Below are 27,530 nucleotides of genomic sequence, written 5' to 3' on the forward strand. Positions count from 1 at the left end.
GGTCTATACAGTAGCTGTGACTTTGCTGTTACTTGTTTTTCCGCAGATGAAAATGAATGCGAGCACAATAATGGAGGCTGCAGTGAAGTCTGTGTGAATCTCAAGAACTCGTACCGTTGCGAGTGTGGCGTCGGAAGGATCCTGGGAAAAGATGGCAAGACCTGCACAGGTGAAATCCCAGTTGAGGCTAAAACATGACTTGTCAGCAAAATGTTTTGGCCATGTATATCTTCTTCCAGTAACTCACACACTAGCAAAGGAATAAAAGGAATATGACGTAGCGCCCTAGCCTTTACTGCAGGACTTGTTCATGGAAGACTTCCATATGCACATTGAAGGACTGACCATGAACCTTAGTTGGCTTCTCTCTGGCAGCTGACTCCAATAACTCTATTACAGCCAATTCCTTACAGCTTTAGGGATGTTTTACTGCAGGTAAATATGGACCAGCATACAAAAAACAATCTTTGTAAAGATTAGGGAACTACTTCATTTCGATTTAATTTCTATTGCACCATACCTTTTGGGACTACATGTGCCTTTTATATAAACCTTTATAGTCAGTTGATGTATGTTCTCCTACATATGTTGAATACGCTACTACACATGATACTTGTGGGGTTTCAACAGCTCATGTACAATATCATATTTTGATTCTTCTATTTTTCTGGTGAAAGGTATTATAGCCTAATACATTTATTTGATGTGTCTTCTCTGCTACGTTGTAAACAATTATTTCCTTGCTGTGTACCTTTCCTTTGACTCCATCACTGAGTCAAAATGGTCATCTTGTGGCATAGGAGTTTAACCACTTACCTTTGAGTTGTTTCAGAGAGGGTTTAAATCTTTAAAGGAAACTACACATTAAAATTGAATATACGCATAGTAGATAACTTGGTATCCGTCTGAAGGTTATTATAAGCCTCAGTAAAGTTGAAAATGCACGTGTAAAACAGATCAGTGGTGGCAGCCATCTTGTTCCCATAGCTCGAAGCCAGGAATCACCACATCTCCTAAACAGTAAACGCCACACCTTCCATGAAGACTATTTCTGACAGAAATGTAGCCTCTATGGGGTTTTAAATAGAAAATAAATTGTGTCAGGTAGGCTGAGGCATGTGTCCCCCGTCATCAACTTGGTGGGATGTTGGAGGTGTGCAAGATGGAATGGAGTATTGGTATGTAAGCGTGGATTAATATGGTTTGAAGGGAAATCAAATCACACAAAAAGAGAGGGCCCGGAGAGATTTTAAAATCAGCAGTTATTTTCTCGTAATTCATAAACTAAAAAGACACACTGAAATACCAAGGTCTGGGAAATGGCCTAATGAACTGACATGTAACCTGAGTTGTGAGAGGAATGTTTCCTTTTTCAGACGAAAACTCTCACCCACCAATGGGTGGCATGCTTCATCGCAGGGATCCTCCTCACACCAGAGCAGAGTTGTGGTGTGGGCTACAGCTTCTAAAGAACTTAGGAGGAGCTTTTTGGATGTTTTTGATAAGGCCCTCTGTGTGTCAAATGCATGGTTGACTTTATGAGTGACATTCAACTCTGGCATAGGGTATCAGAATTGCTGATATGGACCTGAATGTTCTGACGGTATTTTATCTCTCTACAGGTCTTGTAAAACTAGATTTCCTCATGGTTTTGTGGGCCACTTTCATTGCATGTTTATTTTTTTGGCATATTAGAGTGATTGATTGGAGGTCTTGATGAATACCCCTACACCTTAGATAAGGGTAATTTGAAGCCAGAAACATATTGACGAAAGTCCACAGCGCTATGAGCGTTGTATAGACTTTTCCCTGATCAGTCACTTCCGCGTATTTCTTTATCCCATCCCCAACAGACAACAATAAAGACAATCATCTGTTGTGGCGTTTTGACTTCACTTTATTCACTTTTTCATAACAGTCACTCATACATTTGACTACCTTATCAAAAACATCAGAAGAGCTCCTCCTTTTTAGGAGTTGTAGCCCACATCACACCTCTGTTGTGGTGTGAGGAGGTACCCTACGATGAAGCATGCCACCTATTGGTGGGTGAGGGTTCTCGTCTGTAAAAGGAAACATTCCCCTCACATCTCAGGTTACATGTCAGTTCATTAGGTAATTTCCCAGACCCAGGTATTTCATTGTGTGTGCTGGTTTGAAGGAAGCGGTAATGTCGCCTCGCCTGACCCTGGTGCCGGGACAGGGCAGGCAGAGGCGGAAGAGAGGGAATTAGGAGGGCGGGGAAAAGCGCCAGTTCGGCACGCGATACGGGAAAATAAAGAAGCTAGAAATACGAGCTCCCGTGTCCATGTTTCCTTGGGGGCCCCGGACACGACACTGGCGACGAGGGTGGGATCGCTGCAATCCACCTTTTGCCCCCACACGGCCGCGATGTCAGGGAACTGCTGTAGCTGCGCTGCATCGAGCAATCTAGGTGGAGAAAGAGCGCGAGGCAAAAAGAAAAAAAAAACAACAACCCAGCGCGAGTGGCGGCCTGCGAGCAACGGGACGCCGCAGCAGAAGAGCAACTCGCAAGACCTAGGGTGAGTCCAGCCTAGCGACTACCCTTTCGTGCCAAATTATGAAAAATTGATGTAGTGCATGCAGAAATCCACGTCCCATCTGGCGGCCATCTTTAAGTCAGGCATCGTGTATAGGGCAGCACTAACTCCTGCCACGGCGGCCATCTTTAAGTCAGGCAAGTCACTGAAACACCTCACAGACCTGAACATCTCCGCAAATAAAGGCATGCACAGTTCACCAATGCCATGTCCTAGCCCAGCATGTCATTAGAAGCTGACTCCACACGCGTAACCGCCACTGGATCTGCCCAACAGGCCATGCAACCAACGACGATGCTCATGGGAGTGTCATATCTTCCCCCTCCGGAGCCCCTGGAGCTGACATCCGGGAACAGCATGGGGCCCAAGTGGAAGAGCTGTGCTGAAGATTTTGAGGATTTTATGACGGGGTCCCAAGTGCAAGACTCAAAACAGAGCTAATAGCACTGCGAAAACTTGACAGGGAAGGACATTGCCCAAATCATCAAAGAACTGCCTGCTGCAAACGCCGCCTCGTATGAAGATGTGAAAGGAACGTTGGACAGGACGTTTCTTCACAAACGAAACCTTGATTACAAACGATATACCTTTAATCTTGCTTCGCAAGAGAAGGATGAGCCAATGTGCGACTTCATCGGCCGCATCCGGCGCCGAGCCCGATACTGCGAATTTGACACGTTCAATACCGCGGACGCGCCCCGCCTGCGCATTATTGAAGGATGTCACTCGGAATCGCTACACCGCCGATTGCTGAAGAAACACTACATGCTTGAAGAGCTCACCCGCATAAATGATCGGGCCGATGAACACGCCAAGAAAATGGAGGCCAGCAAATCCGACAAAAAGGAACAAGCTTTTCGAATACAGTCTCACACCGAGTCGAGGCGCCGCCCTGACCATCGCAAACCTGGAAGAACGACAAAGTCCAACTGAGTGACTTCCTCACGCCATGGATTTTAAAACAGTCAAACAAACAGACCAGCCTCGAAATGTTACCGATGCTGCCAAGAGTATCCGCATTCAGGACAATGTCCTGCCATAGGTCAACAATGTCATCGTTGTGGAAGGGAAAACCACTTTGAGGTGGCCTGTCAGACGCGACGGTCGGACACAAAGTCATCCAAGCCAAGCACAGAAACTCACCACCACGCGAGAGCAGTACGAGGAAGAAGAAGCCGTTCCTCCAGTTCGTTGAGATCAAGTGCTCAGTCAGTCAACACTTACAGGTCCCGGAGGTTGACATCCCAGGAATCAGAATCCCTCACACCCATCTCGCAAGACAGCGATGAATACGTGTGCATGGTGTCAGACCCCGACAGATTGAAGAAATACGAGCGAATAAACATTCAAATAGGGAGTCAGCCCGCCAAGTTTGTACTGGATACAGGAGCGTCACTTTACATCTGTGCCACGGAATACCAGAGCATGAACCCCCAGCCCAAACTGGAGCCTTCAGCTGTACGAGTCTACACTTGGATGTTGAGGAAACCCTTACCGTGTTTGGGACAATTCCGCACGACTCTAACCTACAAGAACAGACAAATATAAGCCCACATCCACGTGATCGAAGGCCCTGAAGCGGCAGACTGCCTTCTCAGTTTGCCAACAGCAGAACGTCTGAAGCTTGTTTAACTTCTCTACACGGTGGATGACTCGACGGACATCGTCAACAAATTCCCGAAGCTCTTCAAAGGTCTGGGGAAGCTCGCGCACTTCAAAGTCAAGCTACACATTAACAAACAAATACCACCGATAGCACAACACCACAGGAAAGTGCCATTCCATCTGCAACAGGCGGTGGATGATGAATTACAAGACTTGCTGAGAACAGACATCATCGAACGATCCACGGGCCCTACTCCCTGGGTGTCACCAGTAGTAGTTGTACCTAAGAGAGAGCAGGACAACCAGGTACGCCTATGTGTGGACATGCGAGCCCCGAACACGGCTATTGAGAGGGAACGTCATCCTTGACCCCACATCAGCGACATGATTGCGCGCCTCAATGGGGCAACCGTCTTCTCGATCTTAACAAAGGTTATCACCAGCTGGAATTTCACAAGAAGTCTCGGTATATCACCACATTCACCACCCATCAAGGCCTCTTCCGATACAAGCGCTTGAACTTTGGAATATCCTCAGCCGCCAAAATTTTTCAAGATGCTATCCGGCGTGTAATTCAAGGCCTCCCCAATGCTTTCAATTACAGCGAAGACATCCTGGTCTTTGAAGAGAATCAAGCGGAACATGACAAAGCACTAGACCGAGTATGCCATGCCTTGCTCAATGCTAACCTCACACTCAACCCAGACAAGTGTGAATTTCACAAGTCTACTCTGAAATTTTATGGACACATCTTTTCCAAGGACGGCATGAAGCCAGACCCCGAGAAAGTATCTGCCCTGGCGGACACTCCACAGCCAAAGGACGTCAGTGACCTTCGGTCATTCCTGGGGATGGCAAGCTATTGTGCCTGCTACATTAAAGACTATGCCACCATCAGCTACCAGCTCAGGGAACTCACTCGCCAAGGACAGCAATTCATATGGTCCTCTGCGTGTGAACACGCATTCAACAAAATCAAGACGGCTGTGAGCACCGCTATCAACCTAGCATACTTTGACACCAAAAGAAAGACTGAAATTACTGTAGATGCCAGTCCTGTAGGACTAGGTGCCATCCTGGAGCTGTACGATGATGATGCTGATCAACGACAAGTTGTCGCGTACGCGAGTCACAGTCTCACCGACACGGAAAAGGCTTACTCCCAGCCTGAAAAGGAAAGTCTTGCGGTCGTGTGGGCCTGCGAACACTTTCATCTGTTTGTTTATGGGAAACACTTTACACTCATCACGGATCACCAGGCGCTGATTACCATCTTTGGCAACCCACGAGCAAAAATGTCCCCACGGATAGAAAGATGGGGAATATGTCTGCAGGACTACGTCTACACCATTGTCCACAAACCCAGTAAGGCAGAAGATCCAGCGGACTACATGTCACGACACCCGCAAACCCAAACACAAGCGCAACGCTCCGTGGCGGAGGAATATATCCACTTCGTCATTGACAATGCCTGTCCTCCAGCGGTGCCGTTAGACGCCATTCGTGAAGCATCTGCCCAAGACACCACCACCCAAGCCATCATGCTCCGAATACGCACCAACTCGTGGAGACACTTGGAAACTGGCCACCAAGACACAGCTGTCGATACTCAAGAACTTACCGCATTCAAACATGTCCAAGAGGAATTATCAATCAGCACGGATGGCTTACTGCTGAGAGGGGGGAGGATAGTAATTCCTCAGAGACTGCGCCAGGGTGTTATCAACTTAGCCCATGAAGGACACCGGGGAGTGGTAGCCACGAAGAAAGCACTCCGAGAACGTGTTTGGTACCCATTACTTGATCAGATGGTGGGAGCCACACTCAAAGATTGCACCTCATGCCAAGCGGTGGGTCGAGATGAACCGCCGGCGCCACTGCAGATGTCTGAGCTACCAGACGGTGTGTGGCAACAAGTAGCGATCGATTTCTTTGGTCCGCTGAAATCAGAGAAGTACATACTTGTCATCATCGACGAGTACTCACGTTTTCCCATCGCACAGCAAGTACCCTCCACCAAAGCGACAGCTGTCATCCCCGCTATCGATGAAGCGTTTGCAGCCTGGGGAATACCCATGACAGTGAAATCAGACAACGGACCACCCTTCAATGGCCACGAATTCGCCGAGTTCGCAAAACATCTAAACTTCAAACATCGGAAAATTACTCCCTTATGGCCTCAAGCCAACGGGATGGTCGAACGCTTCATGGGGACACTCAAGAAAACCGTTCAGCAAGCAGAACTAGCACATCGCGACATCCAACAAGCACTCAACGAAGTGCTGCGAGCCTACTGAACCACGCCACACAGCACCACGAATCAATGTCCTGCCACTCTGATGCTCGGGCGGGCTCCACGTACTCGGCTCCCTGCCTCGGATGACGTCACACAATCCCGAACCGTGTCTACCGATCATGACACTCTGGTAAAACTTGACCATGAGAAGAAATCAAAAATGAAGGACTATGCTGATCGACGCAGACATGCGCGACCAATGGACATACATGAAGAAGACTGGGTGCTGGTAAGGCGCGACCGAAGAACAAAAGCAGACAGTCGCTACCTGGCACACCCCATGAGAGTCTCTAGCTGGAAAGGAACCATGATCACGGCTGAGGCCGAAGGCAAGTGGATAACAAGAAAAGTGTGCCATTTCAAAAGGTGCTACCCCTCGTTCTACACTAGAACTCAGGACCTAGACTCTGAGACAGATTCGTCAAGTTAAGGAAGAAACAATGATGGCGCGCCTCGCCGAACGCTGTCAGTTGAAGATCTGAGGGACAACAGTTTGGCTGAACAAGTGCGGATAAGTCGTCCACAAGGAACAACCAGGCGACCTGTTCGACTCATTGAAGAACTCTGAGAGACAGTAAGCATTACTGTACAAAGGGGGGAGGTGTCATGTCGCCTCGCCTGACCCTGGTGCCGGGACAGGGCAGGCGGAGGCGGAAGAGGGGGAATTAGGAGGGCGGGGAAAGGCGCCAGTTCGGCGCGCGATACGGGAAAATAAAGAAGCTAGAAATACGAGCTCCCGTGTCCGTGTTTCCTTAGGGGCCCCGGACACTACAGAAACCATTATGTGTGAGGCAAACAGAGATTTCAAACGTGTACCTTGATGCGCCAACACTAAAAGTCGTTCCTCTGCAGTTTTGTTGTTCCTTTACTAATTGCACATTGTATTAAAAAAAACATATATTTTAAGATGTTTTTGAAGCACCCTAAGGACTGGCAGAAACATGTCTTCAAACAGCGCACCATTGCCCAGCATGTATCTAAAAGCGAACATTAATCAGAAAACGACTGGGGAGCTCAGAACATTAAAAAGTATATACAATTTTAACCCAATGCTCCATCTCATAGATTTGTAATATTTTCAGTATGCATGACTGGGGAAACCTAACAAAATGAATTCCTAATAAACCTAACAATAAAGTAATAATAAAGTAGCAAAAAATAACATTAGAATTCTCCTTCAAAACCTACCCTGGAAATCGCATTCAGATCACTGTTGTGAAATCCTAGCTTGCTAGAAAGTGGCTTCAAACTAAGCTTGTTAGGGCAGCATTTGATTAAGGGATGCATCTTTAGAGATTTCAGTTGTAACTCTATTTATCATTTTTGGTTTAAATCTTTTCATTTGGTATCAAGCCAAAGTACTTTCGAGAACAACAATATTCAAGTTAATCTGACATCTCTTTCGTACTCGTGCCTTTAAACTTTAGATCACTGTATGATGCCACTTTAAAATGGCAGAGCATGCTAGGTCTCTCTAGCATTTTAGACAGTAATGGGTGTAATTAGGGGCTTTGGAAAGGCAGGGTTCGTATGGAAGGGTGGTCAATTCAGAGGGGAGGTGTGCCCTTCTAGACACCAAGCGGAGGGACCCTGTGTCTGCCGGGGGTGCGTCATCTTTGTCAGTTGTTTGCTGGAAGTGCATGAGTACGATGGCGCACTGCTCTCTTCATATCGGAGTGCTTCTTACTCTGCAACACCACATTTGCGCACTGCCCCTGTCGATTTCTCCACTGGATGACCCTCAGGTGCACGCCAGTGTAGTGTAATTGCTTGCTTGGCCAGGGCGGTGAAGCATGTTTGCACCTTGTGTTGCTACCGACACTTGGATATGCCTAGTGAGCAGCCCTCCCAAGTTTGAATGTCCTGGAGTCCTGTGACTGTCCTGTCAGTGTGGCATGAATGGCACCCCAATATTGTTTTAGAACAGTGCAGGCCCATAACATGTGTATAAGTGTTACGTTAGAGGTCTTACATCAGGGGCAAGCAAATTGTGACTCTGGGAAGTGGCAGTGGAACTGCTTCGGTGTTAGATAGGCCCTGTGCAAGATGAAGTACTATATGTTCTTGAATCATGAGTTTCGGGAGACCTTTTTGGGGAATTCAAGTGCCCTCCTCCATTCTCTATCGTGGAGCATTCTACCTAACTCCTCCTCCCATTTTGGTGAAGTATAGTGAGCGGGGTGGCTGACAACTCTCGTATGGCTTTGTAGAGCCAGGCGATGAGGTGGTGACTGGGTCCCATGATCAACACTGTCTGAAGTACTGGTTGTGTCATGGGTTCCCTCCCAGATAGGTCCCAGAGAAGCAGGCAGGTGTGTGTGAGTTGCCTGTGGACGAGGAACCGCCCTGGGGGAGCTCAATTTCCTCAGCCAGTTGGTCAAAGGGGAAAAAGTGGCCCTCTTTAAAGAGGGCTCCCGCCTCAAGTTCCCCGGCTGTGTAATAGCCTTGGCCTCGAGTCAAGCTAACCAGGGGCAGCATGGGGGTATAGAGTGGGGTCTTCAGGGGGAGGAGATGTATCCTAGCCATACTAGTCTTCTCTATCTACACCTGTTTGGGATATGGCGACATGAGTTGTGCTCTTGGTAGAAGCAAACAAAAAATTGCTGGACCTGAACTCTGAAGAGGCCTCCCCGAGATAGCACCCAATGGGACAGCCATTGGAGTTGCACCACCAGGAAGTACGCCTCGAAGGATGGGACCTCGAGGCCTCCCCGGTCTGCCGGCAACTGTAGTTTGGCCAGGGCAACTCGTCGGCATTCAGTTCATCATATGAGTGTGCAGAGGATTGTGTCAAGTTATTTAAAGAAAGAATGGGTTGAGATAACTGGGAAGTTTGTGATGTAGAAGGGAAATCTGGGCAAAATGACCATTTTCGCCAGGGCGATCTTGCTGATAGGGCCTTGGGGAGGTGTCCTCCTAAAGCAGATAGCGATTGCCCTTGTAAAGATAGTGGGTTTATGATGCAGGTGGACTCCAAACAAGCATGGTGCCTGCACAAGCCAAAATAGCAAGGAGTCATCAACGTTCACCTCTCGCAGTTGGAAGTCACGGCTGAGTCGGTAGATGGTTGATTTTGCCCAATTAACTCGCAGTCCAAGTGCTGTGGCGAAGTCCACTAACGTGACTTGGTGGTGGGTGAGGTCTGCTGTTATGCCCTGTATATAGAGGAGTAGGCCATTTGTGTCCAGGGACACTGTTTGTCTCCCACCCGCCAGAGGGATGCCCTATTTCTAATCTCCCCTTCCATAGATGTGTGGCCAAGGAATCCATAGCAAGCGCGAATAATAGGGGGGAGAGCTGGCATCCCTGTTTTGTTCTTTGGCATATCAGGAAGGGAGATGAGATGTTGCGGCCCAAACGAATCCGGGAGGTGGGGTTCAAGTACAGTAGCTTTGTGTACTCTAGAAGTATGGGTCTTACCCCCATGCGAGTGAGTACTGTGAACAGATAAGGCCAGGTCAGGTTGTCGAAAGTCTTCTCTAAGTCAAGGATGAGGCAGGTGGCATGAGGAAACTAACGATACAAAAGGGGATGATGGACGGAGCGTTTGAACAAATCAAACACTCACCCCCAGTCAACTGATCTGGGTTTAATCCATCACCATTCTTTAGTTCACTCAGCCACCCCAGTTCAGACATGGCTATTTGCAAATCAGTCTGACCCTGTGCCTCATGGGAACAGTCCAGCCCGAACTGCCAAGCCATGTCTTCCCTGGACCGGAAACAAGCACCCTGGGACCGGTTTCGGATTCATAATCCTCATCAGCCAGGCTATCTTGAATCCAGTGGCCAAGTGAACAAGGGACTCACGTCTGAGCATACCCTGCCACACTTATGGCGAACAAAGCGATACAAAAGGGGATGATGGACGGAGCGTTTTAACAAATCAAACACTCACCCCCAGTCAACTGATCTGGGTTTAATCCATCACCATTCATTAGTTCACTCAGCCACCCCAGTTCAGACATGGCTATATGCAAATCAGTCTGACCCTGTGCCTCATGGGAACCGTCCAGCCCAAACTGCCAAGCCATGTCTTCCCTGGACCGGAAACAAGCATCCTGGGACCGGTTTCGGATACATAATCCTCATCAGCCAGGCTCTCTTGAATCCAGTGGCCAAGTGAACAAGGGACTCACGTCTGAGCATACCCTGCCACACTTAGGGCAAACAAAGCGATACAAAAGGGGATGATGGACGGAGCGTTTGAACAAATCAAACACTCACCCCCAGTCAACTAATCTGGGTTTAATTCATCACCATTCTTTAGTTCACTCAGCCACCCCAGTTCAGACATGGCTATATGCAAATCAGTCTGACCCTGTGCCTCATGGGAACAGTCCAGCCCGAACTGCCAAGCCATGTCTTCCCTGGACCGGAAACAAGCATCCTGGGACCGGTTTCGGATTCATAATCCTCATCAGCCAGGCTATCTTGAATCCAGTGGCCAAGTGAACAAGGGACTCATGTCTGAGCATACCCTGCCACACTTAGGGCGAACAAAGCGATACAAAAGGGGATGATGGACGGAGCGTTTGGACAAATCAAACACTCACCCCCAGTCAACTGATCTGGGTTTAATCCATCACCATTCATTAGTTCACTCAGCCACCCCAGTTCAGACATGGCTATATGCAAATCAGTCTGACCCTGTGCCTCATGGGAACCGTCCAGCCCGAACTGCCAAGCCATGTCTTCCCTGGACCGGAAACAAGCATCCTGGGACCGGTTTCGGATACATAATCCTCATCAGCCAGGCTATCTTGAATCCAGTGGCCAAGTGAACAAGGGACTCACGTCTGAGCATACCCTGCCACACTTAGGGCGAACAAAGCGATACAAAAGGGGATGATGGACGGAGCGTTTGAACAAATCTAACACTCACCCCCAGTCAACTGATCTGGGTTTAATCCATCACCATTCTTTAGTTCACTCAGCCACCCCAGTTCAGACATGGCTATATGCAAATCAGTCTGACCCTGTGCCTCATGGGAACAGTCCAGCCCGAACTGCCAAGCCATGTCTTCCCTGGACAGGAAACAAGCATCCTGGGACCGGTTTCGGATTCATAATCCTCATCAGCCAGGCTATCTTGAATCCAGTGGCCAAGTGAACAAGGGACTCACGTCTGAGCATACCCTGCCACACTTAGGGCGAACAAAGCGATACAAAAGGGGATGATGGACGGAGCGTTTGAGCAGATCAAACACTCACCCCCAGTAAACTGATCTGGGTTTAATCCATCACCATTCTTTAGCCCACTCAGCCACCCCAGTTCAGACATGGCAATATGCAAATCAGTCTGACCCTGTGCCTCATGGGAACAGTCCAGCCCGAACTGCCAAGCCATGTCTTCCCTGGACCGGAAACGAGCATCCTGGGACCGGTTTCGGATACATAATCCTCATCAGCCAGGCTATCTTGAATCCAGTGGCCAAGTGAACAAGGGACTCACGTCTGAGCATACCCTGCCACACTTAGGGCGAACAAGTGGGAGAAAGCGGTCAAGGGACACATAGAGATTGTGCAGGATGGAGTATAAGGAGTATAGATGGGACCTGGGGTGGTGAATCTCCATGCATCATTAAGTGTCCAGTAACGTGCCCAGGTGCGGAAACGGTCTGCCCTCGTGTGCGGGGGAGTGTGGAAGGGGAGGTTGGGACCTGTCTAGGGTCAGGTCAAGCACACAATTATAATCCCCACCTAATATCCCTGGTGACGCTGTGTTGTGGACTAGCATGGCGGAGAGGGAGTCCCAGAATTTTCCCTGTTCAGTGTTGGGCGCATATATGCTCCCCAGGAGGATGGGCTGGCCATCTAGGTGTCCCTCAAGGAGGGCTTATCGACCGTCCTTGTCTACCACCCTGTGAATTTCCTAGAAGGGGACTCCGTGGCGGATCCACACCATAGTGCCCTAAGCATATGCCAAATATGTTGTTGCGCAAAAAGTGCCCCTCCAGCGCTTACCCTAGCGGCCTAGTTCCTCTGCAGTAAAGTGTGTCTCCTGCAGAAAAATTATTTTCACCTGCTGGCGTTTGTTGTAGGAGTAGACAGTGTAGCACTTTCTAGCTGTGTGCATGTCAAGCTTGTTGAGCGTCAGAAGACAGGTGTCAGTGTTTGAAGCCATGGCAATTTAATAGTAGTGCAGAGGAGACGAGTAGGGCGTAGGAGGCGTTAGCCTCGTCCCCAGAGCTGTGTGTCACTCGCCCACCATAATGCTGAGGGTGTGAGAACGAGAGTAGTGAAAGTAAACTGAAATAACTGGGGACGTGAATTTTCCCAATACTGGGTGCCTACCTCAACCAGCAGTACACTCAACATAACATGTTTAATATAAACTAGTATATCGTGGGGGTGACCAAAACGTGTGCCCAAGACAGAGTGGGTTAACTGTCCTTTAATGTCCAGGATGAAAATTTGCCAGTGGCTTCGGGGAGCCATTCATACGTTGCTACAGTGACTTGGGACCTCTGGCAAGAATGGGACATTGTGAGGCAGTTAAATTAGGGTATCCGTCGTCTGTGGAGTCACTTTAGGGCGGGGGCAGCGAACCAGCCCAGGAGCTGTCCAAGCAGCTGGGGTCCTCCAGGAAGTAAAGATGTAGGGACCTTTCTCATCATCTGTGGAGGCAGGCTCTCCATTTTCTAAGTCTTTGAGAGCTTGTCTGAAAGCCTCGGGTGTGACTGAGTCCTTTTCTTGCAGCGTTGCTTGCTCTGGGGAGCTCAGGAGTTCAGGGTGTGGTCTGTGTTTGCCTTCCCCAGTTCTTTCAAATGCTGGTCAGCCCAATCCCTTGCTTCTGTGGGGTCAGTAAAGAAGATATTAGTGCCCTCTAAGATTATCTTGAAGTGTGCGAGGAACAGCAACAATTTTTGTACTCCGCATTGGTGAAAGTGACGTTTTACCTCCAAGAAAGAAGAGCATTGATTCTGCATGGCCAGAATAGCATAATGTGTTGGTCTTTCACCTGCAGGGGCCTGCCCATCTGGTGGCGCAGAGAACCGCATCCCTGTCCTTATGGTGAAGTAGTTTCGCCAGCATTGGATGTGGGGGGTCCTGGGAGTGGACGCTTCGGAGGTTGGGGTGAACCAAGACTCTAGGTAAGTAATGGAGTCAGTCCCCTCAACTCCCTCCGGGAGCCCTAGAATTCAAATATTGCTCCATTTGGAGTGTCCCTTGAGGCCTTCTGCTCTATTCTTTAACTGTGTAACATGGCCCTGAAGGTCTCATATTTCAGCTTAATTGTCCTTCGTAAGTGCTTGTAGATACAGATAGGGTTTTCTCACCTTCTGTGACTCTATCAGCTAGTTAAGGTCGGTAGCTAAGGGTCCAAATCTGTCCTCCTTGGCGACCCTGGATTGTTCTATTGCTCCCGGTACATTGTACAATTTGTCGGATGTAGTGAGGGCCTGCATTCCCTACTCTTCTCTCCACTGGGCGTTAGGGTTTGGGGAGACTGTATTACGGGGACTGGTGTCTGGGCCCTAGTAGCTGAGAGTAGTCTGCCCATGGCGCTAGGAGTCGTCCCAAAGCTGGCTGATGACTCAAGGGAGACACTTATGGTAATGTGCTGTCCGTCGCACCCCCAGGTGCCCACAATGTCGGGAAATGACTGGCTTGGGTAAACGTGCATGCTCAGGAAGGGGTGGGGTGCCACCAGGTATCGAGCCGTTAAGGGCTGAAGGTGCTTCCCAATAGAGGCGATGGGAAGATGCTGACAGTAGGGATGGTCGCGCTGTGTCCCTCTACCTGTCACTTATAGCAGCAGGGCCAGACCTGAATTTGGGATGTTAAGGCACAGCTCCTAATGCGTGGTGTTGTTTTAAAGCAGTCGAGGTGTCACGAGGGCCAAGCCCAGGGAGTGCCGCAGACGTTGGGCCGAGTCCGGTTCCAGTACCTCTTCCAAGCCCGCGTGGTGCACGTGTCTCGATTTTGATGCCGGTGTGCTGTTCCAGATAAGCGGGGTGATGCAGCTGCCCAGAGTCCCCCAACTGCAGCAGTAGGGTTACAGTGAGTCCCACCAGGACGTGGAGGCAGCTCTGCCATGGGCCGTGGCTAAGTTGTGGTAATTGGCTAGGGCCTCACCCTTCCTCAAGCAAACTCTCACGATAAGGGGGGCCCGTTGGTGATCCAACGGGAATCCCCGAGCACCAGGTCCCAGGACCAAACAGTCACAACCAGGGAAAGTGCTGGGGGAAGCAGGGAGACACAAGGCCTCACTCCTCGGTGGTGACCGCACCCCTGCTCCCCAATTATGGTGCCGGCTTAGGGGCTAGGCGGAGTGCCCCCAAATGCCAGCCCCCCTGCCCGATCATGCCACACCGCTCCTCATCTGCCATGGCCGACTGGTGGTTCAATGTGTAGTTCCCCATGGATGCACCTCACCATGCAGGATCCGGTGTCCTGGCAGTTGTCCCAGCCATTGACCCCGCTCTCCGTGCTGCAGGGTGCCTTAATGCTCCTTGCTGCTGACACCAAAGTGATCAGGGCAGATGGGCTCAAGATCCCACTGGATTAGGCCACCTCCGGGGGTCCTCTCTGTTTCGGCTCCTCTCCCCGCATAGGCTCAGTGGTCTGCCCGGGCCACATCCCGCCCAAGTGCCACTGAGCCGCAGGCTCAGTGACCAGATAGGCCCTGCTCAGGATGATGCAGGAGGGCAGGGAGTGGGAGGGCCCTTATCACAGCAGCATCCGGCCGAGATCCACCACCGCACCTTGATTGTGGTCCGATTCAGGGGCCAGGTATGGGGTCCCTGCTTTAGCCCCCACGCCAGATCTCACCAAACTGGGGGCAGACCGCATGGCACCGCCTAGATCAATGCCGCCCTGCACAGGGACTCCAAAGTAGGCAGCGAGCAGTGGGTCATGGGAGCCAAGCGGGAACCCCCGCCCCTCGATAATCTCCATCCTCAATTCCAATCGCCATGCAGCAGAGTACTTTCATGCAGCGTACTCTGGGTGCTGCTGCAGACAGAGCCAATGAGCGGATGGGGGGGTCTTTGCAATTCAGCACAGGGCCACCTCGGAAGGCTCAGGGTGGTCACCTTCTCCGCAGTAGTAGCGCTCCCCGCCCATTGAGGTTAGTGGTGACTGGCCACCGCCATTTTGCTGGCGGTCATGCAGCTCATGGACGCCGGGCCCTCTATCTGCACATATGCCGGGTCCAGAGTGGCAGCAAGGGAGCAGTGTGATGTGGAGAGCTTCCTGCGATGCTGTACTGCTCCCACATTGTGCCACCGGCCAGGATGTGTGTCACTGGGCGGGCTCGTTATCGGATCTCCAGGGAGCCATGTCTGCCATCTTGGCTGGCTCGGCCATGCCTCCCCTACATACAGCCACTATTACAAAGCTGTACTGTATTAAACAACAAACCATCTCTGCTTCAATCCTACTCCACTGTTAGTGACAAGAAACTTTGTAGGTTTCCAACTTTCTAGATCATTTCTGTCCAGCATATTCCCCGAAGTGTTGGCTGAGTCCTCCAGCTGCCACCACATATGTCTGTCAGGTTTCCTACATTCTTCTCTGCTGCTGTTCATGGTTTGCTTCTGCTTTTATGGTTGCAAGAAAGTCTCTCACTGTCTGGGGAGGGTTGAGAAAGCATGATATTTCCCAGCACTGTGCACACAAAGCCTCGAAGGATATTACATACAGAACTCTGCGTCCCAACAGCTCTCTCTTAGAGCTCTGACCTCTTGTGTTGCATGGTCCTGCCTAAATCTGTGAAGATTAGCACTGTTCCTCCTGTGTAGAACAGCCCTCTTTTCTTAGAGGCCAAAGATGTGACCTTCTCCCTCTGTCTTGGAGTTCCCAGTTCTGTCGGGATTGTCGCAGTGTCTGACGGTTTACTCTCAGGTCCTCTTGTTGGTAGATATGTCTCATATTACCAGCTTCAGGAAAGGCTGCATTGTCGTCACCCCTCATTGCCATCAGCAGACATTGCTGGATGATTTCTCTGATGTCTTCTTCTTCTTACAGTTTAGGGAATTACAGTATTCTCTGGTGCATTGCCCGCAATGTATTGTCCAGTGGTTGGACCATAGCTGGGATGGAACACTTCCTGAAGCTCTCTAGACTCTCTAACTCCTCCACTTATTTATTGAGAGCTTCTCCACTTTCACAACACACCGATCCATTCCCTCAAGTTGTACTTTGGGGCGGCCTCCTCTCCTTTAGTCCTTTAGAGTTCTTCCATAATTCCTTCTATCATGGTGACATTTTGGTCAGTGCTTCCCACAGCAGCCTTCGAATCCCTCAGCAGGTTGTGGAACACGAGCTCCCCGCAGGTCAGGCCAGAGGCATGAGGGTCCCCCATGTGACTTTCTGTTCTATCTTCCTGGCTCTAAGCTGTACGTCATGTGCTAAAACAAAAAGTTTTATGTTTTGTCTCTGGAGGGTTTTGTTTTAACCTCTTTAAACAGTATAGTGGTAAGGAACATCTAATGGAAAGTACAACAAAGATAGGTAGTAGTGTTCCCATAGGGAAACGTCCGCACAACTCTCCAAAGGATAGTATTATTAAATATACAATTTGTACACACTTATGATCTGGATCACACAAGAAAAAGTTTACAAAAAGGGTGCTAAAGAAACTCAGGGCACCTACTACCTCAAGGTGCTATTGGCATACACAAAAAGTGTGTGTCACATAAGCTACAAGGGGTTGAGATTCTAATTACAGCACTCCTGATAATTCCAATTATAACAGTCTGGGCATAAAGTACATAAGGCCCTAGGTATAGCACACTCTAGTTATCATAGAGAATACCGTAAGGGACAAAAAACAAGATTCTATTCAGTGGGGGGTTCCAGAGAAATTCAAATACAGTCCAGTTTTTGATTTCTTCAGTCTTTTCTTTATTGATATTCAAATTTCATAAAACAAGTTCTCCCAGCACATAAATCGCCAACACGTGTTTCGTCCCACACAAGGACTTCATCAAGGCATAAATGTGGTGGAGTGGAATTTTGTTCGTTCATCAAAATAAAAGATGCAGACTGTAGTGTAATTGAAGCAGAGTACCATTGAATTTGATGATAGAGTAAATATCTGCAGTATAGTGAGGAATTTGTTCAAATCTGTCAACCAATCGCAACAACAATCAGGTACGATGGAGGTAAACAAAAAAAAATTTCTTGCTGCGGGGACGGACCTGTGTGGAAGCGCTACTATTTAACTTTCTGCGAAGCAACTTATCATGGTTGCGAAAACGTAAATTCCACGAATACTGTTCAGCCGTCTACTGTGTACCTAGACCATTACTCCAACAGGAAATGTATAAACGGTAAACTAATTTGTACATAGTGAGTAGTACAATAGCTCCATCGTACCTGATTGTTGTTGCGATTGGTTGCCAGATTTGAACAAATTCCTCACTCTATACTGCAGATATTTACTCTATCATCAAATTGAATGGTACTCTGCTTCAATTACACTACAGTCTGCGTCTTTTATTTTGATGAACGAACAAAATTCCACTCCACCACATTTATGCCTTGATGAAGTCCTTGTGTGGGACGAAACACGTGTTGGCGATTTACGTGCTGGGAGAACTTGTTTTATGAAATTTGAATATCAATAAAGAAAAGACTGAAGAAATCAAAAACTGGACTGTATTTGAATTTCTCTGGAACCCCCCCACTGAATAGAATCTTGTTTTTTGTCCCTTACGGTATTCTCTATGATAACTAGAGTGTGCTATACCTAGGGCCCTATGTACTTTATGCCCAGACTGTTTTAATTGGAATTATCAGGAGTGCTGTAATTAGAATCTCAACCCCTTGTATCTAATGGAAAGTACTCCGGTATCCGCTGATTTAAGTATCTATACCATGACCCTGTGCAGGCCGTTTAAACCTCACGGGCCCCTGCATCGGCTTCTCCCGCTACTAATGGGCCTCACTTCTCTCTTTGACAGAAACAACCCTGATCTGCCAGCTTGTACTCTCAGGCAGGTTCTCCAGGTGAACACACACTATCAGGCCATTGTCTCACGGCTCTGTGATGTCATCTGGTGTTGGAGTAGTAAAAGCCGTTCTTCGATGTTTCAAAGGCTGGTGTGCCCGACAGAAGGCATACCGAGGCCCTTCCCCTCTCACCGAGGGTACATGCCCCACCTCACTCACTCCCAGGGACCAGAATTGCTCCCATGAGCTGTTCCCAGCAGCTCCACAAAATTAAAAAATGTATCAGAACATCACAATTGGAAAATAATTAGGGCTATTTGCCCCAGGTGCTCCTCTTAGCCATGCCCCACGTGGACACTGATAAATATATTTACATATCACCAAAATATATTGTGGCCTGCATTTATGATATATTCCTGAAGCGATAGATACTTTCAGTTGACACTAGGTGGTGTCATTTACTGAGCTGTTTACAAATCTGTCCTAGAGCATTATTTATATCTTGAATGAGATGCTATTGGTGCCAGAAACCAAAAGGGCTACTCATGACGTTTGTGATCCAGACTCCACAAAAGCTTCCGACAGACCGGGAATTTATTATGTAAATTACCTTGACATGATAAGAGGTCGTTGGAGGAATGAGGTGCCATATATCTCCTTACACACCATTAAAATAGGAACAAAAAATGGTGCTCCGTAGAATGCATGAAATGCTATGCTTCCTCCATCCATCGAAATCTGAAAGTATTCAGTGATGTCTGTCTGGTGCTATTGGGCGTGAAGGGTGTGACCCTGCCACCCTGGGGAGAAACAAAAGGATGAGATGAACAGCCGAGCAGCTTCTAGTAAATTATATTTGCAGCTGGATGACAAAGCTATTCAAATCTGTGTTTTGTTTGGGGGAGGGTGATTGCCCCTGGACCCTGCTCATCTGTTGGCTGGGCAAAGATAACCTCGCCCTGGAAGCCTTAGCCAGGGCAGTGACAACACACTGATGGGCTTGGTGTGTGTTACTGGGAGGACAGATTTATTTTGGGTGTTATTTATATAGCCCAGGGCGATGGCTGGGGCAGGCCAGGCCTTTTGGGACAATGTAAGAGTGAGTTTTTCAGTCACCTCTGCCTCCTTCACTTCCACCCAGCAACTCTTGTTGATAATCTTCAGATAGGTGGACTAGAGTCTGGGGGGGAGGGGGGACTCCAGCAGCTTCCTTCAAGGATGAGTTAGTGTGGGTTCGTAGTGTTTGCGTTTAGTGTTTCTCAGTTTAGCTTGTTGTATTTATATATGGCCCACAGAAGCATGTCTTGTCTGTGAGTGATGACAGGGATCATTCATGCACAAATCCCCAGCACACGAGGTGCACCTGGCCCTTCAGTTAGGCCTCTGAGAGCACCTACAGGCACATGCATCAACCATATTTGCGAGTGCAAACGGTGCCATTCGCAAAAATCGGCTGTTTGCGCCCGCAAAACGGGCTTCTGCAATACATCAACATGTCAGCCTCTCGCAATTTAAGAAATCCCTAATTATTGAGATTTCTTAAATTGCAATTGCATTTCAGAAATTGCAAATTGCGATTCCTTAAATGCAATGCATGATGGAATCGCAAATTGCGATTTCGCTACTAGGGGGCGCAAATTACCATCAAGTTGAACTTGATGGTAATTTGCAAAAACTGAAAAATGCACTTTAGTGCATTTTTCAAAGTTGTAGGTTACACACACACATGCTTGCGCAACATGTGTGCACAGGTCAATTTTCAGGGGTGTCCTTTTGACACCCTTCCACCCTTGAAATTGCATGCGCAATTTGCGAGTACCTATTGGTACTCGCAAATTGCGCATGCAATCTCACAGAAGAATGCGAAGGCATTCTTCAATTGCGACTCGCAATTTGCAAGTTGCAATTAAGGAATGTTTGGGAATCGCAAATTATATAGCGATTCCTACATGCATAGGCTTTTGCAATTCCTTAATTGCGATTCCTTAATAATCGCAATTCAGGAATCGCAAAAGCCTACGTTGATGCATGTACCTGTTGGTCTCTCCCCTCCATTATGCTTTCCTCCCACCCTGTCTTCTTTTCATTGGCTATCACGCTGTCTACCTCCGTCTGTCCCTTTACTCCCTCTCTCCCTTGCATACCCATAGGATGTTATTTTTTTCCAGTTTTATAACGCGAGAGCTCTGCCCGAAGGTGTTGGAGCGCTTTGCATCAGAACCGGTTACATTTTTAGGTCTCGCTAGACGTAAGCAAAAGCGAAGCTTTTGCGTCTAGCGAGACAACTTATGTTGTTACTTTTCAGGGAATGAGGACAGCAAAGTGCCACGCGCTCCAGGACGAGATTTGACCTCGTGAACACGCACGCACAGCCGGCGCCGTGCTCAGCCCCTGCCACAGACACACACATGCACACGCAGGCAGGAAGGGCCACACACACACACACACAGACACGCAGGAGCGCACCTACACACACGCACGCACACACGCACGCATACAGAGACTACAACCACCACCACCACCCCGCCCCCGCCTCCCCCGCCGCCGCCGCAGACATAGAAGCGCCCCCGGCCGCCGCATGCATGAGGCCTCACGCCCCTCCTCTCTATCCGGGACTCACCGGGTCGGCTGGCGCTAGGCGGCGGGCCGGTCTCTCCTTCTCCAGCGGGGGCTCCCTCTTCTGCACAGGCCCCCCCGCCATGGCTGGCACGGCATTTCCGGTCTCCCTCACGACTCGGGAGACCGGAGGACAACAGACAAAGCTTTCCGTAAGGCAGTGGGAGCGGGCACACCTCTTCCCGGCCCCGCCCACAACCAGGCGGCGGGCCGGATATCTGCTTCCAGTGTTTTCCTCCGGGCTGCGGCGGTGATTGTTGTCTACATTGCAGAACTGCCTTGTTAACAGAGGTTTTATTTGGCCGCTTTCTCTGCTTCTCCCTACACATATTATATACATTGTTCACACCCAACTCCACAGGGCAATCAGTGAATGTCTGCAACCTACATCATTTGCAGTCGATTGTAACTAATGTAGGTTTGTTCCTTTTTGCCACCGAGGCATAACGTGCTTTCTACAGCAAATCATTCGGCAGCAGCAATAGCTGAGATCCCAGTGTTAAATGCTACCGTCAGTACTTGCTTAGACTATGCCAGTACTCACCCATTAAATGTATTTTTGCGGTGCTGAGAGGTGCGGGTACTGTCCTTTCAAGTCACATGTCAAATACAGATATGGCATCCAACTCCTCATTTGGGCCACTATAGTGTGACAGATAAAGGATGCCAAATGTGTTGGTACTTTATTAACATCCATGTCCTCTTCTTTGATTTCTAAGAACTCAGTGCACGCAGCATTGGCAAACGAACAGGATGTAAATGATTGGCCCAGTAGGAAGCTCTCTGTTCACATATTCAGTTCCCCCTATGTAAAATATTATGAAAATAGCAACTGAATCAGCAGGTTCATTTAACTGCTCAGTATACCAAGTCACAACGCTGGCAGCACTGTAAGTTTTTTTATTTGTATAACTCTTTATTGTTTTGTCAACAACAGGTACAACATGTAGTAATGTTACCTTTACTAGTACTCTTGCTCAGGTAAGCCATCTTCATTAATAAAGCATTTTTCTAATAACTAGGAACAGTTTTCCTGGAGCAGTGATAAATACTTTTGATGGATTGGAGATTTTAACTTGAAATAATTTTGCTGTGTGAGTTTTTAGAATTTCTGAAAATATCCACTTACTACTTTCTGTCTTGCTGTCTTATCTAAAATTTACGACTTTTCTCGTTCCAAACCTATTTGCTTCGGAGTCTTCTCTAAACCTCGATCTACCCCAACCCCCTTTTGGAGAGTCTCACACCACAATCAGTCCTCTTTGTTTATCTTTGAAGTGCCCAGCACCCATGACTTTATCCTCCCGCCTTTTGTTTTAAAATATAATTAAAACTTGGCCTCTACTTGTGACTTGCCAGTCCCATGTAAACTTGATAGCTTGTTTTGATGACTGAATATGCACAGAGCGTGTGGATGACAAGGGAGAAATAAAACAGAAGGAAGGGACTGGGCAGTGCAGGGTCTTTAAATATAAAATAAAAGCAGAGTTTTTTTCTGGGAAGGTAACAGAGCCTGCACCTCTGACCTCACCCTCAAATATTGTAAAAAATTAAGTAAAAAACAAGCATTAAAAAATAAATATTTTAGGTAACAAGCTGCAGCTAAAACAGACTGCTTTGACAATATTGCCCCTAAAAAATAAAAAATGTAAACAAAACCTATCTCGGGGAATCTGTTCCACATCAGCTAAAGATGCATCCAATCAACCAGAGGTAAAGTCTGTGGAAACGGTCGGTTGCAGTCAAATATATATTGTTTTACTCGATCTTTTTGACAATATTATCCTTTTCCAAACAGCTGTTTAATGTAAATGTTTAATGCCAGAGTATATATTTATTTCACAGTCAGTTATCAGATTCCTTCCATATTAGCATAATATCCTTCCAAATGATAATGTCACTAACTTCCTCCTGAAACAGACACAATTATAAATATTCCTTTAAGCTCACTTCCATACAAATATTGTTTACTGCTGTTTGTTGAATTAAAGGATCAATTCTCAATTTCCTGGTCATGGAGCTGTGGATAACAAGCCTATGACACCTGTTGGTTTACACAATAATTTGTAGCCATGCTATACAATGTAGAGGCACACAGACAGTGGATGTAAAGGATACACGATGATTCTGCAGGAGCGTCAGGAATCCGAAGTATAGTCCACAGCCTTCCCCTGCAGCCTTCCGACTCTATCAAGCACTAGAGCACAGGAGGCAGGACAGGGGAAAACAGGGAGACAAAACAAGGAAAGGTTGGGGATAACAATGGGGTGTTAGCTGGAGTCTGGTCTTTTGTCTTAACTGCCACGAAGCACACCCCAAAGGTCTGATTGAATACAAAAACTCGGTTGCCAATATCCTTGATAGTGGGAACAACATCTACAAATAACAAAACAGGAAATCAAAACACTACAATACAGTTTTCCTTATACTAATACAATGTGCAGCGCAATAATGCGCTGTTACCGTGATTCTGGAACGTGTAGCTGTAGCCCAATCCTCACTGGTCCACGCAAGATACCAAGTCCAAATAGGTGAAATATCACAAGAGCTGAATGACCCCAAGGAAATGAAGTCAGAAGGGATGGGCAGAGGAAACACAAGGTAAGGAAAGACCCTAACTGACTAATGTTAGAGCACCGGTAACAACCCGGCCGCCAGCGGAGAAGAACCCGGCTGACAGCGGAGTACCCCGGTATAGGAGAAAGGAAGGGGGAAGGTTTGCCCGGCCTGTCAGCGGAGCACAAGCCCGGCCGACAAGCGGAGCAGAAATGAGGCCAACAGAAGGGAGAGGATGCCCGGCTCGTCAGCGGAGCACAAGCCCGGCTGACAAGCGGAGCAGAACTGAGGCCAACGGAAGGGAGAGGAATCCCGCCGGATGGCGGAGATAAACCCGGCCGCCGGGCGAGATACCAGAACACTGGAAATGCAATAAAAAACGGGAAATGACACGGAGTGTGTCAAAATGCACAAGCGCGGTGGCAAGGCGCTTGGCAAACACGAGAGAAAGGCTGCGTAGGCTCAGAAACAAACCAACGGAGCCGAGGACACTCTCGAGCAGGAAGAACGCCAGGACGGAGAAACGGAAGTCAGGCACAGGAAGTCAGGCAGCAAACGGACCCAACGGAGCTAGACGCAAGAACGTGAAGCGTCGCTCCCTGGGTCAAAGAATCCTAAATAGTGCACAGTTAAAGGGACAGTGCACTGGGAGGGGGCTTGAGGCATGACAGTACACTCCCCCCACAACAACCCCCACCCGGTTTTGGCTTGTCAGGGTATCTTTTATGGAACGCCCTTAACAGTCGAGGTGCATGGACATTAGAAGAGGGTTCCCATGTACGCTCTTCTACCCCGTATCCCTTCCAATGAACCAGATACTGAACCGTACCCCTCACTCTCCGGGAATCCAGGATAGTCTCGACCTCAAATTCCTCAGAGTCCTGCAGAGTTAACGGAGTAGGTTTTATCGGCAGTTTAGTCCCTGGTTCAACCGGCTTTAGTAGGGAAACATGGAATACCGGATGAATCCTGAATGAAGGTGGAAGCTGCAATCTTATGGCAACAGGATTGATTATTTTTTCCACCTTATAGGGGCCTATGTATTTGGGATTGAACTTGCGTGGACCCCCAAGAGCAATGTATTTAGTGGAGAGCCAAACCTCGTCCCCTGGTGTGTATATGGGTTCTAATCTTCTGTGTAGATTTGCCCCTTCTGTGTATCTCACCTTGGCCATCTCCAGATTTTCTAATGCCGTCCTCTGTATCTCAAGCAACATTTCTACTCTATCTGCAGCAGCAGGGGTTGGACAATCTGTGGAACAACCTGAGGGCAGCAATTTAGGGTGATAACCATACAAGCAAAAGAATGGTGAGACTTTGATGGAGGAGTGTGTGCTGTTGTTATATGAGATTTCTGCTACCCAAACTAACTCATCCCAATCCACTTGAGACAGCAACACCTGATTCCTTATGTATTGCTCAAAACACTGATTTACTCTCTCCGTCTGCCCATCTGACTGGGGATGGTGACTTGAGGACAGACGAACATCTATCTGGAGCAAAGAACACAAACTCTTCCAGAACCGTGACACAAATTGGGCTCCTCTGTCGGAGACCAAGGCAGAAGGAAAACCATGAAGTCGCACTATGTGTTGCATGAATATGGAGGCTAACTCAACTGCTGTGGGTAACCGCTGTAATGGGACAAAATGGGCCATTTTGGTGAACATATCCACCACCACCAGCAACGTATTATTCTTTGCTTTAGTGATCGGTAGTTCCACTATAAAATCAAGGGACACTGTATGCCATGGACCGGGAGGGGAAGGTAATGGCAGAAGAAGGCCTACAGGGTTGAGGCGAGAAACCTTAGTTTGTGCACACACGTAGCATGTCTTAACAAAGTGTTCTATGTCTGCCAACATGGTAGGCCACCAGTAACGTTCACGCACAGTGCTAATGGTCTTCTTAATCCCTGGATGACCTGCTATTGGATGTGTGTGATACCACTGCATGACTTGTTCCTGTAGGTTCTTTGTTGGTATAACCACTCCCCCTTGTACACACACAAGGTCTCCCTTCTTAGACGTGTCTTGTGAACCCACTACAGTCTGCATGTCTGCTGATGCTTGACTACACCTGACCTGTGACAGGAATTCATCCTCTGACCTAGTTCCTCCTACAATATTCTTTCTAGGGATAATCAGTGTAGGCTCGATGGGATCTGTAGGAGTTTCGAATCCCAAACGTGATAGAGCATCTGCCTTCCCGTTACGTCTGCCTGGTCTGTACTGGACAGAGGAGTCGAACTCACTAAAGAACTGAGACCAACGCAGTTGCCTCATGGAAAGTGCCTTTGCTGACTTGAGATATTGGAGGTTGCGATGGTCGGTGTATACCACTGCGGGATGTCTAGCACCTAGGAGATACTGTCGCCACTCTTCGAATGCCTTCTTAATAGCTAGGAGTTCCTTATCCCCTACCGCATAATTGTATTCAGCAGGGGAGAGCTTGTGAGAATAATAGGCCACCGGATGGCACTCACCGGACACGGCATCTGCCTGAGATAGAACACCTCCCACTGCCACTTGAGAAGCGTCTACCTCCACCACAAAGGGCAGAGCGGGGTCGGGATGATGTAGCACCGGGGCACTGGTGAAAGCATCCTTTAGCAACTGGAATGATCGCTCTGCCTCACAGGACCAGACGAAAGGAACCCCCTTTTTCAACAACGATGTAATGGGTGACACCAAGTCAGAGAAATTGCGAATGAATCTCCTATAGAAATTGGCCAGCCCTACAAAACTCTGGACTTCTTTGATTGTACGCAGAGCCGGCCATGCCAGAACAGCCTCCACCTTGGAGGGATCCATGCGCAGGCCTCGAGGAGAAACAATATATCCTAAAAAAGGGACCTCTTGAGTGTGAAAAGTACATTTCTCCAACTTACAATACAATCGATTGTCTAGTAAACGTTCCAATACGTTACGTACATGCTGTTGGTACATCTCCAAAGTAGAGGAAAATATCAGCAGATCATCAATGTAGGCAATTACATAATCATCAAGAATGTCTTTCAAAACTTCATTTATGAAGAATTGAAATGCCGCCGGGGCATTACAGAGCCCAAAGGGCATTACAAGGTACTCGAAGAGACCATACTTGGTGCAGAACGCCGTCTTCCACTCGTCCCCCTCCTTGACTCGGACCAGATGATAAGCGCCCCGCAAGTCCAACTTGGTGAAGTACTGGGCATTGCGAATTCTGTCAAGGAGGGAGGCTATAAGAGGAAGAGGATAGCGGTTCTTGATAGTCACTTCATTGAGCTTCCTGTAGTCGATACAACATCGCAGGCCCCCTTCCCGTTTAGGAATGAAAAACAATGAAGAAGAGGCCGGGGATCGCGATGGTCTGATGAATCCCTTCTCAAGCATAGAGTCGAGATATTCACGTAAGTATACGTTCTCCTTTTCAGTGAGTGCATACACTCTGCTACAGGGTATTCTGGCTCCTGCCTCGAGATCAATACGGCAGTCGTAGACTCGGTGTGGCGGAAGAACCTCTGCTTCCTGTACATCAAAGACTGCCTGCAATTTGTGGTAGCAGGGTGGTAGAACAGGACAGACCTCAGTATTTTCCGTGGCTGTGAGTGTCTCTCTCTTAGTAACCCCTACCACAGGCCCCGGAACTACAGGAGGAAAGGATACAGTGGAAGTTTCCCAATTGATGTCAGGGTTTTGCGTTCTTAACCATGGAATACCCAGAAGCACCGGGAACTGTGGAGAACTGATTAAGTCAAAAGTTAAGTCTTCATGATGATCAGGTGCTATAACCATGTGCATAGGGTTGGTGTGATGTGTAACTGGACCAGAAAGAAGGGGACTGCCATCGATGGTAGTGACATTACTGGCAATCTCCTTTTCAGTGCTGGTTATCATGTTCTCCCTAGCCCATTCCCTGTCCATGTAATTACCAGAAGCCCCAGAGTCCACCATTATCAAAACGTGTAAACCCAGAGTGCCTTGTGTGAGATATGCTGATATGTATAAATGA

At 48.2% G+C, this 27,530-nt stretch overlaps 1 protein-coding gene across 1 annotated transcript in view; it reads left to right on the forward strand.

The window, feature by feature from the left end:
• Positions 1-27,530, forward strand: part of OIT3 (oncoprotein induced transcript 3) — a 669,633-nt gene that overhangs the window by 364,910 nt on the left and 277,193 nt on the right. The window contains exon 4 of the mRNA XM_078643084.1: positions 47-169. Coding sequence (XP_078499210.1) covers positions 47-169 — 123 coding nt within the window. The remainder of the gene's footprint in view (positions 1-46; positions 170-27,530) is intronic.

The sequence above is a fragment of the Lissotriton helveticus genome, chromosome 5_1 (assembly GCF_964261635.1).
Source record: "Lissotriton helveticus chromosome 5_1, aLisHel1.1, whole genome shotgun sequence".
NCBI lineage: Eukaryota > Metazoa > Chordata > Amphibia > Caudata > Salamandridae > Lissotriton > Lissotriton helveticus.